Below are 19,934 nucleotides of genomic sequence, written 5' to 3'. Positions count from 1 at the left end.
TAATCCAGGAAGTTAAAATGACTATGTCTAACCTTGAATGTATTGCTAGTTATATTTGGCCAGGTGCTAATTTTTTTTATAGTGAAGTGGAGGGAGCATCAGAAGGTGTGGCCACTTTCTGGAACCCAAGTGGTGGTAAAGGAAGTTTCATACATTGTTCTAAAAACTATCTTATTACTGAACATAGGAAAGATGACACGATCTGGAACATTATTAATGTGTATGCCCCAAACTCAAGACAAGGAAGAAGCTATCTCTGGTAGGAGTTGTTGTCTTCCTCTCTCATAACAAAAATACCTTCTATACATGGGAGATTTTAACTCCCCGCTATACCCCTCGGAGAAGGTTGGAGGAATGGTGGATTTTAATGAAAGTATGAAGGACTTGGTTGAATTCATCAATAAAAATGATTTAATGGATATGGAGATGTGTGGAGTGAAGTTCACTTGGTTTTTGAATTTTGATGAGAGGGAATGGCCCCCAAGGGCTAGGCCAGGTGCTAGATTCTTTCTCAAACTTGCAACTCATTTTGACCTCATCTGGGGCTGCTTGGGGGGTGTAGATTTTGATCATCATGCTTGTGGGGTTCTAGTGGAGATAATGGTGGCCTCTTTGGAGTGTCAGGAAGATAAAACAAATCATACAATGGCTCAAGGATGGAAGGATGCGGTCCTTGGAGAGAAGATAGTCCTCATGTCCCATTGGAAGCACCCAAGGTGATCAGTGGTGATGAGGGAGTGGATATTGTTGTCCCAGACAATTTAGTTAATAGTGTGTTTGTCAATTTGAAACTTTGCCTGATTGGCAGGTTTGTGGCCTTTAGCCCATTGATTGAGATGGTTGGGAAGTGGGTAAGTAAAAGATGGAAGTTAAAGGGGAGTGTGACTATTTTGGTGATGTTAGGTGGTCTTTTCTACTTTAAATTCATGACAGTTGAAGACATGACTATGGTGTTGGTAGGGTCTTGCTCCTATGGGAAGCACAATCTCATGGTGGCCAAATGGCATCCTGTGTTGGACCCAATGAAAGAGTTGAATAGGATGGCTTAGGTTTGGGTTAGGCTCTCGAGACTCCCCCTAGAGTTTTGGGATGAGAGGATCCTGAAATCTATTGAGAACTCCTTTGGACATTATGTTGTGGCAAACATAGTTACCCTATGGAAGTCTAGGCTAGTGTTTGCAAGATTCAATTTGAATGTTGAGGTTGGTACTTCTTTACTTGAGTCCATTGTTCTAAGCTCAAAATAGGGTAAGAATGTGCAACCCATTATCTATGAAAATATGGGGCTTTTATGCTAGAAATTCTAATCATTTGGACACTTGTTTATTGATTATAATAAGAACAATAAGTCGGCTGAGAAGGCCATGTTAGCAGGGGAGAAGGAAGTTGTACTTGTTTCTTTAGAACTTGGAGAGGAGGAAGTTGTATCTTTGGATAAAGGAGAAGGAGAGTTTGAGGGGATGGTAAAGATGGTTTCACCACCTAGGAAGGGGCTAGAAGAGGAGGTTGTTATCCACCAAGCAGAGGTGGAGATTAAAATGATAGAGGCTTCTAAGAAGTCTTGTAAACTATGTGGGCCTGGGGGGTTAGACAAAGGTGAGATATAAGATTTCAATGAAGAGGAGACTTTTCCCTTTCTACAAGGCATAGAGGACCTCCTTAGCACCCCTTTGAGAAACATGGTGATTAAGGAGGTATATGGGGGTTTGGAGGATAAAAGTAAAGTTTCACAGAAAAGGACAGGGAAAGACTTCGAAGGTGTAGAGGTAGCCAAAGTACTTTGTTGGAGTGAAGATGCTCCCGTAGATTCTAAGAGAATGGAACCATTGGCCATGCTTGAGAATGTTGAGGGGAAATGGAAAACCCAAAGAAGGTAGACAAGAGTTTCAAAGAAAATTGAGGTGGAGAAAGAGCTGAAGATGGATGTGGGGAAATCTAGGAAATAGAGCCGAAGAATAAAGTAGATGGCAAGGGAGGTGGCTAGTGGAAAGCAGCCTACCTTAGATTCTTTGAAAAAAGGTAGAAAATGATCATTCTATCATGGAATATGAGGGGTTTGAATAGCCCTCAAAAATGGTTTTCCCTCAAGAAGCAACTGTCTAACATGAAAATTGATATCCTTCTGATCCAAGAAGTTAAAATGACTATGTCTAACCTTGAATGTATTGCTAGTTATATTTTTCTTGGTGCTAATATTTGTTATAATGAAGCAGAGGGAGCATCAGGAGGTGTGGTGACTTTCTAGAACCCAAGTGTTGGTAAGGAAGTTTCATACATTGTTCTAAAAACCATCTTCTTACTGAACATAGGAAAACTGACACAATCTAGAACATTATCAATGTGTATGCCCCAAACTTAAGACAAGGAAGAAATTTTCTATGGGAGATTTTAACTCCCCACTATACCCCTCAAAGAAGGTTGGAGGAATGGTGGATTTTAATGAAAGTATGAAGGACTTGGTTGAATTCATCAATAAAAATGATTTAATGGATATGGAGATGTGTGGAGTGAAGTTCACTTGCTCGAACAATAGGAAGGGCGTTGACCTTATCCAAGTCAAACCTGATAGACTTTTGGTCCCGGCTAGCTGGGAGGGTCTGACTTCCTCCTCTCTCACGGGATTACCAGGACAGTCTCGGATCATGTTCCCATCCTTTTTAATTGGAAAGAAGTGTCTCGGGGGGGCCAAGACCTTTTAGATATGAAATAATGTGACAATCTCATCCTGACTTTACTGCTTGACTGGTGAAGTGGTGGGGGATCAATGTGGAAGGAACTGTAATGTATAGACTCTCTGCTAAACTGGACAATATTAGAAGAAATGTTCAACCTTGACAAAAAAGATTCTTTGGGGATATCTTTAAGACTAAGGTAGAGGTGGAAAGGAAGTTAGAGGAGCTCCACAAAGTTATGGGGGAGGTCTTAAACTTTGAAGATATGATACTAGAAGAGGATAACTACAAGAAGGTTTGGAAAGATACGATGATTAGAGAGGAAACCTTCTGGAAGCAAAGATCAAGGGTCTTATGGTTCAAGATGGGGGATAGGAACACTAATTTTTTCACAAGTCGGCATCCATCCATAAAAGGAGAAACACTATTGATGTTGTCAAAGATGATAATAATGTGAAACTCACTAAAACTAAAGAGATAGGTAGTTGGGCTACTACTTACTTCAAGAACTCTTATAAAGAGGAGCATAGGAATATCAAGGAGGAGGACAAATGATAGTTAGTTAATTCCATTCCCACAATGATCTTAGTGGAGGAGAATGAGGAACTAACATAGTTAGTCATTGAGAAAGAAATTCACAAATTTGTCTTCTCTATGAAAGCTTATAAATCGCCAGGCCCTAATGGTTTTCCTTCGGTTTTCTCCAACACTTCTGGGAAATGGTTAAATTGGATCTACTTTGGGCTGCCTGTGACCTTTTTAGGACTGGGAAGCTCCTCAAGCAACTCAATAAAACATTTATTTCCCTAATTCCTAAGGTCAAGGACTCAGTGGCCCTCTCTGATTTTAGGTTTATTAGCCTTTGCAACACCACTTATAATATTTTTCTAAAATTTTTGTGAACAAGTTAAAACTGTTGCTGCATAAATTTATTGGGAAAACCCAAAATGGGTTTGTTCTAGGGTGGTGAATTCTTGATGTGGCCATAACCACTCATGTGGTGCTTCACTCTATGGAGAAGAGCTGTAATCCGGGTATGGCTTTGAAATTTGATATCTCTAAAGCTTATGATAGGATCAACTGGACCTTCTTATATGAAGTTATGATTAAAATTATTTTTAGTCAAAAGGTTCTAAGGATGGTTAAATCAATGATAGAGATTGCTAATTATTCAGTGTTGGTGAATGGTTTTCCTTAGGGGAACCTTGGAGGGGAGAGGGGACTAAGACAACGAGACTCTATCTCTCCTTACTTGTTTATTATGATGGTGGAAGTGTTGGGAAGGGATTTCCTAAGAAAGATGGAAAGGGGGAGATCAAAGGTATTAAGCATGTTTCCACGCTTCCATCGAAGGTGATACAGCAATTTGTGGATGACATTTTCCTAAGCAGGAATCCTCTATGGGGAAGCTAGGGCTTGGAAATTTGTCCCGGAGGTTTATGTAGACAATTCGGGACATAAAATTAACTTGGATAAAAGTAAGGTGTTCTTCTTCAACACTCTTCAAATATTCGGTAGAGGATCTTAAATATTTTGGGGTTTAATGCTCCCTTGCTCCTCGATACATATTTGGGCCTCCCTTTGACTGTCAAAGATGTAAGTTATAATTTTTGAAATACCATCCTTGAAAAATGGAAAAGAAGTTGATCGGGTGGAAAGGTAAAACCCTGAGTAATGCAGATAAGCTTTAACTTCTAATTTCATCCCTTCAAGGCCTTTTGTGTGTTTCCTATCGCTATTCAAAATCACTTAGAGTATGGCGAATAAATTAGAGAAAATACAAAGAAATTTCCTTTGGTCAGGAGGAAGTGAGAAGAATAAGTTAAGCTTGGTTAGCTAGGACAGTATAAATCTAAGAGTAGAGGAGGCTTTTGATTTAGAAGGATATCTAATTTGAATAATGTGCTCCTCACGAAGGTGGGGTGGAATCTAATGAAGGAGGAGGCCAATTGGTGTAAATTTTTGAAAGCCAAGTATCTAGGAAATTTGAATTTCTCTAACTCCATCTAGAGAAATGATCTTCCTATGGGATCTAAGGTTTGGGGTAATATACTGAGAAAAAAAAGTCTTCTGAGAGAAGGTGTGAGGTGGTTGGTGGGTGATGATAATCAGGTTAATTTCTGGGAGGATACGTGGCTTGCTGAAAAACCTCTTACCAGAACGAAGTATGGGTCCCTTTGAAATCACCTACAGGAACAAGTGGGGTACAAGGTTGTCAATTTTATTGTCCCAAGGAGGAAGTGGAAAAAGGTTGAATTACAACAAAACGTCTTTGATGGTGGGGAGCTGATTGAAGAGCTAAATGACCTGCTTAAAGGTTATAGAATATTGAGAGTGGCCTAGAATGATACTTTTATTTGGAAGGCTACCTCAACAAGGGAGTTCTCTGTCAGATATGCTTATAAATTAATGTTTGATAAAGCCTTAGAGCCTAAGTACTGGGGGAATATCTGGTATAACCATTTGATCCCAAAGATTAATATTTTTTGGTGGACCACCATTCATGGGAAAATCCTCACTATTGATAATCTCATGAGAAGGGGATTCCAATTATCCAACCTATGTTATTTGTGTAAGAAAGTAGAGTAGAATATTGCCCATATGTTCCTTGATTGTAATTATGCTAATTGAGCAATTTTCGAGAGTTAGCAAGGCCCTTATACCCACCCCCTCCTTCTCCATATGTGGAAGGTAATCCCCCCCATGTCTCTTGGGGTATCTAGAAGGAGAAAAATAATAAGGTTTTTAGGAATTAAGAGAGAAGTGAGGAGGTTGTTGCGGACAAGATGTGCAAACTTCTGGTCAAAAATATGAAGTGTTGTAGGTGGAGGAAACCAATGATCCCCCCTAATCAGCTAGAAATTAGGATTGCCAAGTGCTAGAGTTTAGAAGAGGTGATCATGGAGATTGATAATTCCAATCTGATGGCAAGGAAAAGGACATGATGGAAACCCTCGAAAGAGAACTGGGTTAAGCTCAACTTTGATGGTGTTGCTAGAAAGGAGGGATTGGTTGGTGGAGGTATAGTTAGAGACAATGAGGGTAGGATGCTCTTGGCCTATACTAAACATCTCAAGAAAGTGTCCAACAATATTGTGGAAGCTATGGCTCTATTCTAGGGTCTGAAAATGGTGATCAATGTTGGATGGGAAAAAGTGGAGATCGAAGGTGACTCAAAAATTATTATTGAGACTACAAAAGGCATCATGAAGGAAGGGTGGACAATTAAATGTATTGTATAAGACATCAGCAACTTATTAATAATTTTAAAAAGATTTGAATTGTGTCATATTTTTTGGGAGGGAAATGGGGTGACTGATGGAATGGTAGCTTTAGGTCTAAATGTGAAGGACCTCCTACAATGTTGGAGGGAATTTAATGCCTTACCAAACTTTGTAAGAGATTTAGTGAATAAAGAAATTAAACATGATGAAGTCTAGTTGGAGGATCCTTCTAAATTATAGTAACTTATTACTAAGTAGGAAGAAGGGACAAAATCATTATGGATAGATGGCAAGGGGTGGCAAAAAAGGTACTTGTGATAATAAATTCGCATGGTCCAAAAAGGTAAGAAAATCGAAGTTTGAGATGAGAAAATTTTTAATGATTTTTTGTGTGTGTCCTCGTACATTGCAATGAGAAAAATTTCAAATTTTAAATGGTTTTGGCGTATTGGGAATGATGGAAAATATTAGAGTAGGGATAGAGGTAGTCGACACATGACAATTATGTCTAGATGGGACACAACTATTATTAACAATAAAGGCATTTATGGTTGCTCAAGGTCCACTATTTTTGTGCCTAAGTGTGACTGCATTCTAAGTAATTGCCTCTGAGTTTGGGAGAATGAGAGAGTTTTAGGGAAAATTACAGAAATGGGGGGTGATCTTCTATGAATTGAGCCTTCTATGATAGAGGAGAGTGCTAGGAAGCCACTAGTTTGGTACATGCTGAAGGAGGGAGGATTTATCCCATTCATGGAGGCACTAAACGGGTATGATGAGAATTGTTCCTTGCAGTTTTTCAATTCTTGGGAGGATCAAAGAGTCACGACCAATGGTATCTCACAGCAAGTTATCTCTCTGGCGATGAGACTTGCTATGAGGAGAAGGAAATGGCAAAAAGTGACAAGGTTGGTTGATGAAGTGAGTCTAAATCACTTCATCCTAGAGGGGGAGGAACCTATTTACCACAGAGGTTGGTTTATGAGGGAGAAGCTCCCGGAGCCTTGGAACGAAGTTTGTCTGATGTTGGTGAAGTACTTAACCCTAGAAGGGAGGTATGGTGTATGTTATTATTATCATTTCCCTCTTCTAAACCATTTTCACCATCATGATTTTATTTCCATTCTATTCTTTCTACTTCACGATTTAGTTGATACGGTTATTAATGTTAAGGGAAAAATGAGGAAGGGAGTTAATTACACCATTATGTATCAAGGGTTGATGTTCTGTCTCTATCAATTCCATCTTGCTTTGGTCCCCCCTAGGGTTGTTGAGATTGATATCCCTGCTCCTCCAACCCCTGTCCCCAACAAATTCCCCTTAGGATCATAGGCCCCAGAGCCCCTACCCCACAACCTTTACCTAGCGAGTCCCCCGTTGAGTCAAATCTCTCCCCCCCCCCCCCCACCAAAGTTAAAAAGGGAAGACTGAAAAAACTAAAGAGAAGGAATCAGAGGGATCCGAGGATGAGGGGAAAGGTGGTAGGAAGAGGTTAGGGAGGATTGTGAAATCCAATGCTAAAAGGAAGTTGTGATTTGGGGCCTCTCAAGATTTGGATTTGGATTCAAAGGAGATGGGCCACCATAAATAAAGGATTAAATAGAAGGCTTCAAATTTTGGTGGGAGGAATATGGAGGAGGAGGAAGTGGATTTTTTTGGTTCTTCAAGATTTGGCTCGAGAGATGGGATTAAAGAGAGGAAAGAGATTATGCATGTTTCGACCATCATTTGGTTGGGATATGTGAGCCTAACTTGGGACCAGTTCCCTAATATTGTGGATAGAGTACCCTCCCCTATTACGATATCCTCTTCTATAAGGGGTTCTTCCAAAGATAATGTTATACCTAACCCCCCAATTGTGCAGGATGTCACTAAGGAGTAGGTGGATGGCTACCATTGTAGCAAGCAGGAGGCCACTGAGGAGGTTCGGAAGATGGTTGGAAATGAGATGTGGGAAAGAATCTATGCCCTAGAAGAAAGAATGTGTCTCTTGACTAAATTTACTGTCAAGGTGATGCATGTTGTTGCTACCACATTACATCTACGAAAGGACCGGGTGATCTAACCAATGAGGACTCTAGGATGTTGTTCGACTTCCTTGTGGAAGACTGGGCTAAGATCCTCCTCAGGGGGATTAATGCCAAGACGCCTTAGGGCCCTTTCCCTCCAGCTCTCTATGTTTTTTTTCTGTTGGTTGTTGAACTTTGTTGGGTTTAAGGCGGTAATGCCTTTGTTTTTATGCTTTCTTAGTTTTAGTAGTTCTAGTACAGGCAGTAGTTGTTTAATGCTCATGGATACTTTTATCATTGTGCTTCTGAATAATTTTTGTGTTAAAAGTGGTAGGGGGTAATTTTAGTTGGTGGTAATCTGCTGGTGATTTACTAGTTTGTCTATTTTATGGGCCAACCCCCTAGTTTTGGTTGCTTTTTAATTTAAAACATAATTCTTCTATTAATTAAATAAGTATTTTTTATTATTATTTTGATTGGTAATAGGTGAAACTTTATAAACCCAATCAGTTATGAGCCTGGCTCAAACCAAGTATGGCTACATCCAGGAGAGCCAAATATCCAAATAAGGTTAACAACTAGAAAACTAAGATCAAAGATCTCTAGCAACAACATAAAGAACCAACACATAATCCATCACAGGAAACATTTATCTCCTCCCTTCTTCAGAGAGCGAAGGGTCATGTTTAATATATTTTAACTTTCTTCCTCTTTCTACCTTTTACAGTTTCCCAACCATCTTCCACCTTGGCTGCCTCATTTTGCCACTCCCTTAGAGTAGCCTCTAAACTGCACCCCTCCCTTAGACCACTCATATCATGTTGTAGCATGTTTCCACTGGATTATTCCCTCACATTATCTCGAGAACCCACAAGCCTTTTATTCTCCCTTCCTTCAATTATAGCTACACACTTGCCTACATTCTCCCCTCCAATTGATTTCTCCTTCACATCCTCATGAGCACCTACAAGACTTTCCTTCTCTCTTCTTTCAAGTGTAGCAGTAATCCTGCATGCATTCTCCCCGCCAATAGTACCATCAACACCATCCATACTCCCTTGACAAGAATTTCTTTGATCATGGTTTGATGTCTCACCATTCACAGCTTGAGAATAACTTTTTTGTAGCTTTTCCTCCTTTTCAACTATATAATGCTCATTTGAGACATCTTTCCACCAAGAGGATGTCTTGGTAAAATGTTGTTTAGAGCACTAGGTAGCTTTATGACCTATTTGAAAACACTTCCTACATCTAAGTGGAATTTCCTCATAATCTAGAGGCTTTACCTAAACCCCATCTATGGTTTTAAGTGTTATCTCTGAAGGAAGACCATCAGAAATATCCATTTCCACCAAAATTTGTGCATAGGTAGAATGCAATAAATTTGAAGAACTCTCATCAATCATTACAAAATTTCCCAAAGAGTTATCTATAACTTCAAGACAAGATTCAAACCAGTAATGTAGAGGAAGATTTAGAAGGCACACCCATAACGAAATCATGTCAAAAGTCTCAGTTGCTAGACAAATAGTAGGGTGTCATGGTTTCAACATCAACGAGAACTTCTACTTCCAGCTCCAAATTTCATTGCATAATATCTTTGTCTTGTATTTAGCCTTTGCAAATACCAAAATGAAGAACCCTCTAGTGCATGGATAAATCTGGACCTATCCTTCCAAGATAGGCTCCTAGATCTCAGAGATCCAAGAATGAAGCTCATTCAAGCTAGGCCAAAACCCCCTAAAATGCCTGGAATCAATCCCAATGTAGAAAAAACTTTGACATTGTGATGCACTTCCTCTGCTATCTCATCTGTTGTATCCACCATAACATGCCTATCATTCTAGGGTTTGATAAAATCCCCCAAAATCTCCCCCCTCATGTACAGTTGTTTGGAAACCCCAATGCACTTACCACTCAGCCCTACACTATTAACGCATGTATCCCCCGTTTCTATCATCTGTGAATGAGCACCCACCTTCTTCCAAGCTCGCTATCAACTTGGTCCACCCACCCACCCTCCATTCAAACATTGGTTTTGTGGTGGACCATTTGAACCTTACAGAGTAGCATCTCCATGTCGATGATGGCATTCATTTATCATGTGGAGCTTATTTCCCTTCGAAACACCCCACATGTTGCTACACTAAGCATTCTTCTGCACATGACTATGATTACTACCATTGAAACCCTACCAGACGCACCCCTTACGATAAACTAGAAGTGCAGTAGAAGCCCTACCCATAGGTGGAGCAGAAAACAGAAGCACCATTTTCTAAATAAATATTTATTATTTATTTAATTAATTTAATAGTTTCATTTTCTATTATTAAATGAATAATTTCATATAATTAATTAATTTGTTAGCTCCCATGATTAAATAAATGTTAATTATTTATTAAATTATCTCAATGCCTTCTTTATTTTTATTAAATAAGTAAATGTTTATCATTTATTTATTTAGTTTATTAGTCTTTCTTTTGTGGTTTAGTTGAATATTTTAATTTACATATTTAATTTAGTAGTATTTAATTTTTATATTTTATTAAATATTATTATTATTTTCAATTAATATATTATCTCTATCTTCATTTTGATTTACATGGATCATGTATCTAATTCATAGACATATGACAAATGTCACCTATCTCTTAATTCACTTTCTCTATTTTCATTTACTAAAATGTCTAGTTCCAATAAATTCAAAGATGTATTATCAAAAGTCAACAATTCTTACTTGCCACTTAATATCATCCCTTCATTTAAATCAACCTATTAATCTTATTAATTTATACTTACTCTCTTATCTTAGTCGTTCATCTTTAAGCCATTTAATCTCAATGTTTGATTATTGTGAGGGCTTCTATAAAACAAGAGCTCTTGTAGAGCCTGAAGTCTTGCCTAGTGCAAATTTAAAGGAAGAAAGATAAACGAGTTGGTTATGAGTTTATATTTAAGCAAACACTTTGGGTCATCCTCCACATGTGTAGAACACATTAAAGCCCTTAACTACTACTAATTTTTAGTCCCTTGCAATTAAATTAGATGTTCACTTATGAATCAATGCATCTATTGCCATTCTCATTCACAAAATAATGAACAATGATAATTGTAGAACTCTCTTAAATTTATTTAAAGGGAGTATATGAATTTTTATTATTATATATAGGAAGATCAAAAAAAAGGTTATAGAATTGTATCGACGGAGAGTTTTTCCTTTCCTGAATTAATGTCAACATGTATATCTCATTTTTTTTCTCTATGAATATTTTGATCTAATATAAAAATTAATACCAAACTTAAGAAATAAGTAAACTATCATTAATCTTATCATATTAAAAACTTGTAAATAAATACATGTTCAAATTTAATAATTATCAAATTAAATTGGACTTCAGAACCAAACACTCCTCTTTATGCTTTCATTTTGAATTAAATATTGAATATATTGCTCTACAAAATTATAATGAAATTTTAAATTTGAATAATGAAATTATTTTCCTTGTATGAACTATAGAATAATTATTGTAATGTTTGAACTATATTTTAGTATTTTATTTCTAAGTTTAATGATAATTAAATAGAAAACTACAAAATACGATGAAGACAAGACTTGCATCCAATCCAATGCAAAATTATTTAAAAGCAACAAAATATGATGAAGACAAGAGCTCTGTGCATAGAGCTTGAGTCCCTGCCTATGCAATTGGTGAAATTTTTTGCTTTATAAATTTTTAATAAAGTATTTGTATATATTATAAAATATGAATTCATAAAAGTGTTAGATATTATAGGTCAGGTGTTGTATGACCAGGGTTTAGATTAGGTTGTCTTTTTTGTTTTGTCCCATATAGAGGTTCTAACATTGAGAGCTTGGGCTATCTAATGGGCCTCTTTGATTTCTTGTTTATTTGGCTTTATTGAATGTGGTATTCATTTTTGCCTTCAAAATGTAATGAATAATGGTTGATTTATGCTTTGTACACCGAGCAATATTTTTTATATATGGTTAATATATATATTATATTTTTTTATATATAGTTAATATATATATATTATATTTGAAGGCAACAACTTAAATACAATAGTAATTTAAGAGCTTTTATTAACATCTACCTTTTAAAAAAAAATTTAATTAATCTATAATGTTTGAAAAAATTATTCTTCTATATTTTAATTATTTTTAATTTTTAACCAAATAACAAAACATTTTTTACTAACATTTAATAGTTATTTTAGTTTTGCGACTAGGCCAAACACGAAGAGATCTGTGCAAGGAAAAGGAAAGACGAGCCAATTGAAGATATTGAAAAAAAGTTAACTATAAATGAAAAATAAATTTCAAAATTCTTAAACAAATCTCAGCTCACCGAAAGATACTGTGCATTTGTGAAAGAATATGAAACAAATTTTGAACACGTTTCCTAATGTATGGCCGTCGATTAGATGTTACCATTTCATTTTAATCCATCACTTTCAGATCTATGCACAATTTTTAAAAAAAAAATTGTATGCAATACTTTTGAAAAAAATAATATAAAATTAAATTATAAATATAATATTCAAATACATATATTTTTTACTCTTTATTTTTGTTTATTGTTACTTAATTAGTCTCGCGCTAATAAATATCACTACCGTCTCCATAAAACAATCTCTAATTTCTAACTATTAAATCAAGTAAGTATTGATTTTGTATTCAGTATTTTGTAATGTTTGTATATTAATGTTCCAAAAAAACTAGATAATCTAAATTTTTTGTATGCACGAAACCTTGATATCCACGTAGATGTTGTTGGTCCACATGACCAATGTATTGTAGTTATCTGTTGCATGTTTCTGATCCACAAATTCTTCTCTGAGACTCTGGCCCAAAATCCCCTCATTTTGTTGCACAAATTCTTCCCGGAGTGGCGAATAGATGGTGCCAAGAAGTAGTGCATATTGGGCTGCGAATATGAAATGAGGGATATAAATCGCACCGGCTGATGCCCATTAATTCAGTGGAGACAATCACAAGCTTAGCTCTTCTTCAAAAGAAAAATGCCTTAGATCAGTGCCAAAATAACGTCTCTTTGCAGCTTATTAGCATTACTTCTATCGATCCAAGTCAGACCCAGTTCTTCTCCTCTTTTTCTTCATTCTTCTACTTTGATTAATTGCAATTTAAAGTCATCCTAACTCAATTGAAACTAAATGTTACAAGCAATGGAAGTGGAGAATTTAGGGAAGTAGCATTTATACAGAAATCAAAATCTGTAGGGGAACACAATGTCAATGGGGAGAGCAAATTTAGAGTTGATTTCAAATGGGACTTGAGCTTTGGGACTCCTGGAGCTTTCCTCATAAGAAATTTGCATCACCATGAGTTTTTTCTCAAGTCTGTGACGATTGAAATTCCAGAACAGGGGAATGTTCATTTTGCCTGCAATTCTTGGGTTTACCCTGCCAGTAAATACAAGACGGATCGGATTTGAATTTTCTTTTCATTGTAGTTTAATTGGTTGAAATAATGAATTCTGTGCTCAAATTTTTGTTTCTGGGTACTGCAATGACAGAGCTAACTACCAGCTGATACATCTCTGGCTTTGGTAGAGCTGAGAAATAAAGAACTTGAAAACTTAAGAGGAGACGGAACAGGAAAGAGGGAAGAATGGGACAAAATATATGATTATGATGTTTGGTACTAAGGGTCGACACTGTTTTGGAATTCTCCAGAGCTTACAATTTTTTCTAATTTTTGAAACAAAAATTTAATTTTACCTCTTGGAAAAAAATGTTATTAGCCAATCATAAATTAAGAATTGTTAAATGAAAATGAATTAAAAAATAAAGTTATTTTAACTTTACAAAGTAGTTAGTTTTGATTTATAAAAATTAATTGTGAGCCTCACAACATTAGTTCCCTGAATATAGGTAGGCAGGGACTAATAACAAGACTTGCATCCAAGATTACTAATGTTTAGCGGAATATAATGCCCATAGTGATCTGCTAATTTCAGAGTCCGATTAGACATCAAGTTGGTCCTCGTTAATCTGTCGTCATTCGCAGATGCTATCTATCTCTATTTACTTTTCAGCTTTCTCTTCTGACACTTTGCCAGAGTTTCTTAAGAATATTAAATACATACATGCCTTTTTTGTTTTTTTAATGTTGAAAAATATGATATATCACCAGGAAAATTGCCTCCAGCCAATCACAATATCAGAATTACTATACCATAATTCATAAAAATAATCAAACGTTATAAATGTGTGAATTTTCGTTGGCAAAAATTAATTGGGATGAGGTAAGGGTACTGACAATTGTTTCTCCGTACCCCTACATTTTTTTCAAACGCAATTTTGGAGCGCTATTGCTTACTCGCTTATTAGATATCGCACCAGTATCATCTTGCGTCACAGTGTTCGTATCAATATCAATCAATTACAGTCCATTTGTTTAATGCCATCTTGTGCAGTTGCGAACACTGTTTTATACAAGATCTTGAAATGTGGAAGAACAATGAAGCGAAGGGTTTCATGAATGTGAAGGTACGGTATAATTTATTTTATTCTTTGCATTCGTAGAGTAGTTTTCTCTTAATTTTTGTTGAATTTTACTGGAGTGGCAGGTAGGTTACAAGACATTATATACACCCGTCCTATCACAGTTTAAAGCCATTCGTTGGTAGTGGTATTTTTCAATATTGATGAAGTTGAAGCAATTTAGAGGGCGGCTGCGGCTTTGGCGAAATAAATTGTGTGAGGCTTTGTAGAAATTTGGAGTTAGCGACTGTTTATCAATGAAGCGAAGGCGTCATGGGCGTAAATTTCAGTAAGTTGGATGAATTCACTACCCTTCAAAGATTGTAAATTTTCTAATCGATGAAGTTGATGTTCTCGAAAAATTTAGTTGAAAATTTAGTTCTGAGATCAAATTGAAAATATTGAAGTTCTGATACCAAGTTAAAAAACAGCACAGAGGAGAAACAATAGAAAAGAGAAACCCAAAAATATGCTCTGCAGATCGCAGACCCAGTCTATTAAATTTATAGAAAAATACTATACTGTAGCATGGAGTTAGCTGACGTATTAATGAAAAATAATTGTATTGGACGGTGGAAAATACACCGGATCTGTATCTGTATGGAACATGTGGAGAGATTTCTCCATGGTCTGTAAACAACATTTAATGTGCATTTTCCTAATAAGCTGGGCAGTATTCAGGATGCCCGTATTTGGGTTTCTCTAGTGTTGTGTTATGGTTTTTTAACTTAAAGGATCTGGCGGCCCTAAATAATTATGCCAATATTTTCGGTCAGATTGATTAACAGGCGCAGGAAAGTTATAAGATATCCAAAAAAAGATAGATTAATCGGCATTACTATATCTCCGATTCTCCGTAATGGAAACCATCATATATACATCAATTTGTTAGATATGTAATCAAGCTTTGATGTGCTATAATTTAGGGATTAAGATATTGATTTGTGCTCGAGCGCCAGTTATGAATCCTTTCTTGTGAACAAAACGTAGTTTAGTAAGTATTAACCATATCGAAACTGCGGAGTGGATATCTGCTACGATTTATTTAAACCCCTTTGCGTTTTAATATGTACTTTCTTTCTCTTTCTATGCTGTTATGTTGCCGTTCTCTATATGTTTAATTTAGTTGATATATTGTTTAGGAGTGCGAATCAAATAGCAAATCCAAGAGAGCATATTGAACGGATTAGGAGGGAGAAGTTCTCAATTGGCAGAGAAGAAAATCCATTGCTTAAGGACCTTCACTACGCGGTTAAAAATCTGTCCGCGGAAATTTATACGAAGGATATACATTTCCTCCTGGAACTTTTTCAGGTTTATATCTAGCTCTACGTTTATAGGCATTTCAAATATTTATATTATTTTCGGGTTTGAAAATTTTAGCATTCATTGCAAATTTATTTCATTTTTTGAACGTTTGGTCAACATTTGTGCTATGGGGCAGAATGCTGAGGACAATGATTACGCTGCTAATGTGGAACCATCGGTAGAGTTCGTAATGACAAGCAGAGACATCACAGGGGTGGGTGCTCCTGCTACTCTGCTTGTCTTTAACAACGAGAATGGCTTCACATCCAGCGACATTGATTCCGTCTGCAGTGTTGGACAATCCACAAAAACTCGTAGCAAGCAAGGCGGAGACTATATAGGAGAGAAAGGTATTCAACTGCATTTACTACTGATGCGGCTAGATTGTTTCCTGTTCATAAAGTGAACCAAAAGTCTCTTTTAAACAGAATTAATATTGAACTTCATACCCATAAAGATGCATGACTTGTTTGTCAGATTGTTTTTTATTTGATTATGTTCATACTGTTTTATCTCCTTATTAAGTTGAAATGTTGATTGAGAACACAAATTTGTATTACTAAAACTCATCGTGTGTTGTTAACCACAGGAATTGGGTTCAAGAGCGTGTTCTTAGTGAGCAGACACCCATACATTTTCAGCAATGGGTATCGAATTCGATTCAACGAAATCCCTCCTCCAGACACTAAAATTGGGTACATTGTTCCAGAATGGGTCAATGATAAACCAAGCCTTGAAGATATCCTCAGGGTGTATGGCGGTAGGAGTATATCAGAGATACCTAACACTGTTATAATTCTGCCTCTACGCCATGAAAAGGTTAGATCGGTGAAACAACATCTTGGTAGTCTTCATCCAGAAATGGTATTGTTTTTGTCAAAAATAAAGAAATTCTCTGTTCGTGAGGAGAACCAGAAGGATGTAAATTCAATTTCCACATCCATAGAAGAGGCATTTCGAAGTAATTGGAATGGAGAAAGTGAATCCTTCACATTGCATATTTCCGCCCAGGAAAATGGCAATTTCTGTGGAGCGTCCAGTTACTATATGTGGAGGCAGCCATTTCCTGTGAAGAGTGAGAATCGGGTGGAAGGAAAAGAAGATGTGGACAAATTCGTGATCACACTGGCGTTCCCGCTGCATGAACGGGTGAAAACGAGGAAAAATAAAATTAGTGCTGGTATCTATGCTTTTCTTCCTACCGAAACAGCTACTGGATTGCCATTCATAATACAAGCAGACTTCGTTCTGGTGTCCTCAAGAGAGAGCATAAGGTGGGATAACAAGTGGAATCAAGGGATTCTCGATTGCATTCCCGATGCCTTCTGTTCGGCCTTTGTTTACCTTGTGAAAAGCGTAGAATCTGCACCACCTCCTGCGAGAAGCTCTTGCTTCGACAAATACCTGCCACTTCGTCCTACTACGTGTGCCCAATTAGAAACCATTCGGAAGGCTATCCAATGCCGTCTGAAAAGAGAAGAAATCATTCTATGTGAAGGCCAGAACAAATACTGTCGTCCTCCACAAGCTCGTCGAATACTTGTCTACTTTAGAAAGATATTGCAAAATTCTGATAAGCCGAATAATCGCAGCTCTGATGAAAGGTTTATAATTCACTCATGCATGGATAATTTGCAATCCCTGACATTCTTGGGAGTGCACTACGTAAATTATGAGTGGTACTCGCTCTATATAACTAGTGATCCTTCCTGGGTGCGTGGACTGTCTAAAGATCTCTACATTCAACTGCTCTGTTTTCTAGCACAACATTGGAGTAAATCTGGAATTCATGTCAAACTAGATCCATTTCCACTGATCAAGTGTCACAATGACAGTTGTCCTAACGGAGTTGATTGGATCTGCTTCAGGCAGATATCTGCTGCTGAACAGCACAAATTTTACTATTGCCAAAGTGTGAAGGACACTGAGTGGTTGTTAAGATGGAACAAAGAGTTGGGCCGGCTAACACGTCACAAATTCTTACCGTTAGCAACTCAAACTGCCATTGTAAATCAGCAGACCAGTCTACAACGATGGCTGTATCGGTATGCAAATATCACTGAACTTCACCTCTGGAATTTTATAAATAAGATTATTGAAGGGATCGGAAGCAAGGAATCGGCAGTGCGTGTAGCACAATTTCTGCATTTTTCTGCTGCAAACAATTATATTGATTCTACAGAGCTGCAAAAACTCTGCTCCAAATTGCCGATAGCCACTGAATCGGGGTTCGTAGTGAGGAATAATCAAACAAAACTAGTCCCGGCAGCAGTAGGGAAGTGGGCAAAGTTAATGGGTCAAAATGAATGGGCTACAGAGGAGGTTGTCATACTTGCAGATGATTACCTCAGACCTCCCTCATGCACTCTTGAACTGAATGGGGCAAGCCTAGATGATCTTACATCTTTTATTGTCACTACACTTAACGCAAAAGACATTCCGTATCTCAAACCACCAAATGGCCAAGTGCTCGGATTTCCTTTCGTAATTGGGGAAGAGGAAGGTCTTCTCCTTCTAGACTGGATTCAACATTTGCTACAGATGTCTAGCAGGTCTCTTCCTAAAGATTTCAAGAGAACCATCATGGAAACAAAATGGGTGAAAACCACAAGAGGATATCAATCTCCAAACATGTGTGTCTTGTTAGATGATGAGTGGTCACAGGCGGGTCTACAGTCAAAGGATCTTTTTTTCATCGATTCTTCATCGTATGGGAGATTCGAGGATGCCCTTGGATACATAGGGGTGGTTGTCAAGTTTGGAGAGGGCTGCGAAGTAGTGGCAAAGCATCTTCAAATGCATAGAGATTTCCACGCCATAACAAGGCTTTACGAATACCTTAGTCGTTTCCAATGGACTCCTAATGACGACAATTCTGTCAAAATCTGGATTCCACATGGTCGTTGTGGTAATGGAGGAAAATGGACGAATCCAAAAATGTGTATAATTCACGATGATTCGGGCATTTCAAATCACAAGTTACATGTTCTTGAGACTTTTTATGAATCTTCCCTACTTCGTTTCTTCTCGGCTAATCTTGGAGTACGTATTCGTCCTACAGTGGATGAGTATTGCAATGCATGGCTGGATCGGTCCTCAGCTAATCAACATGCGCCAGAAACAGAATGTTATTCAGTTTGGAAAGGTATTCTCAAGTACTGGCTACTTTCTCCTTCAATCGTAGAGACAATTATGGCAGAAGAATATCTAAGATTTCCTACTCAAAAAAGTACTGGAGCTCTTCTTAAATTGAGCCCTGCTGCTAGTGTCTTTGTCCCTGATGATTCTAAACTCGCAGCATCATTCAAAAGAACTTCTGCAAGAAACATATTTGTATGGCATCCAAACCCGTCTAATTCTGAAATACCTGTGCATTCATTGTTCTCATTGTACAACTCCCTTGGAGTCAAAAATATATCGGAAGTCGTTTAAAGAACTGAGATCTCTATTTCTAAGGACTCGTCCTTGCGAAAGCTGCAAAGAGGGGATCTTTTTTTTAGAAAAGGACTATACAGAATTGTTCTTGCTTATCTGGCATACCCATCCTTCAATATATCAGCAGCTGAACGACGTGCAATAGTTAAATCACTTTCAGAATCATCTGCTTATGAAATCACAGAGCCCATGAAAATTTCATACATTCTGACAATGAGAACAGAGGATGGTTATCCAGAGAATATTGTTGCAACAGCATCTTCATTTTTTCGCTGGGAAAAGGATAAGAAGATAATTTTTATACACATATCTGATCAACACAATCCAACAGTAAGGTTGTCACTGGCAACTGAATTTGCAGAGGTTGTTTCAGGTAGGTTATTATCAGAACATCCAGACCTTGTTGCAGGGTTATGCGAGATGTTGAAGATGGGGTGCATTTTAGGGTTTGATGACAGAGTTGTGGAGGAGATGCTCCAGCACAAAAACATGCAACTCTTTGAAGAGGACTGGCATTTTCAGCTGATAAACAGCTTGGAATAGTTAAAAACTATGACAAATTTCATATACTGACATTTACAACAGAGGATGGCGAACCAGAGAATTTTTGATATAGATAACTTCAACAAGCCAAAAGTGAGATTGTCACTGGCAACTGAATTTACAGGTGTTTTCAGATAGATGGGCTGTACTTTCGAATTTGACAGTGAAACGGTAGTTGAGTTGTTCAAAATCGTGCAACTCTTTGAAGAGGACGA

The 19,934-nt window shown here is 37.3% G+C and overlaps 1 protein-coding gene across 1 annotated transcript; it reads left to right on the top strand.

The window, feature by feature from the left end:
* Positions 1-306: 306 nt before the first annotated feature.
* LOC149540526 (uncharacterized) lies at positions 307-19,719 on the top strand. The gene is made up of 11 exons (XM_089802701.1): positions 307-716; positions 809-851; positions 1,341-1,596; positions 13,078-13,356; positions 13,477-13,588; positions 14,367-14,439; positions 14,664-14,722; positions 15,576-15,747; positions 15,878-16,091; positions 16,331-19,110; positions 19,198-19,719. The coding sequence occupies exons 1-11, from the start codon at positions 307-309 to the stop codon at positions 19,717-19,719; spliced, it is 4,920 nt and encodes a 1,639-aa protein (XP_089658827.1).
* The last annotated feature ends 215 nt before the right edge of the window (positions 19,720-19,934 follow it).

This window comes from Cupressus sempervirens, chromosome 9 (assembly GCF_028749045.1).
Source record: "Cupressus sempervirens isolate cs-2001-9-10 chromosome 9, ASM2874904v1, whole genome shotgun sequence".
Classification (NCBI taxonomy): Eukaryota; Viridiplantae; Streptophyta; class Pinopsida; order Cupressales; family Cupressaceae; genus Cupressus; species Cupressus sempervirens.
This window is presented reverse-complemented; position numbering and strand designations above follow the sequence as displayed.

Excerpts from the sequence above, each read along its gene's own strand:
- LOC149540526 (XM_089802701.1), top strand. The coding sequence starts at position 307 with ATGGGAGATTTTAACTCCCCGCTATACCCCTCGGAGAAGGTTGGAGGA. Across the intron at positions 13,357-13,476 it reads TTCTTGGGTTTACCCTGCCA|CTGATACATCTCTGGCTTTG; the intron begins GTAAATACAAGA and ends GCTAACTACCAG. Across the intron at positions 15,748-15,877 it reads TCCTCCTGGAACTTTTTCAG|AATGCTGAGGACAATGATTA; the intron begins GTTTATATCTAG and ends GCTATGGGGCAG.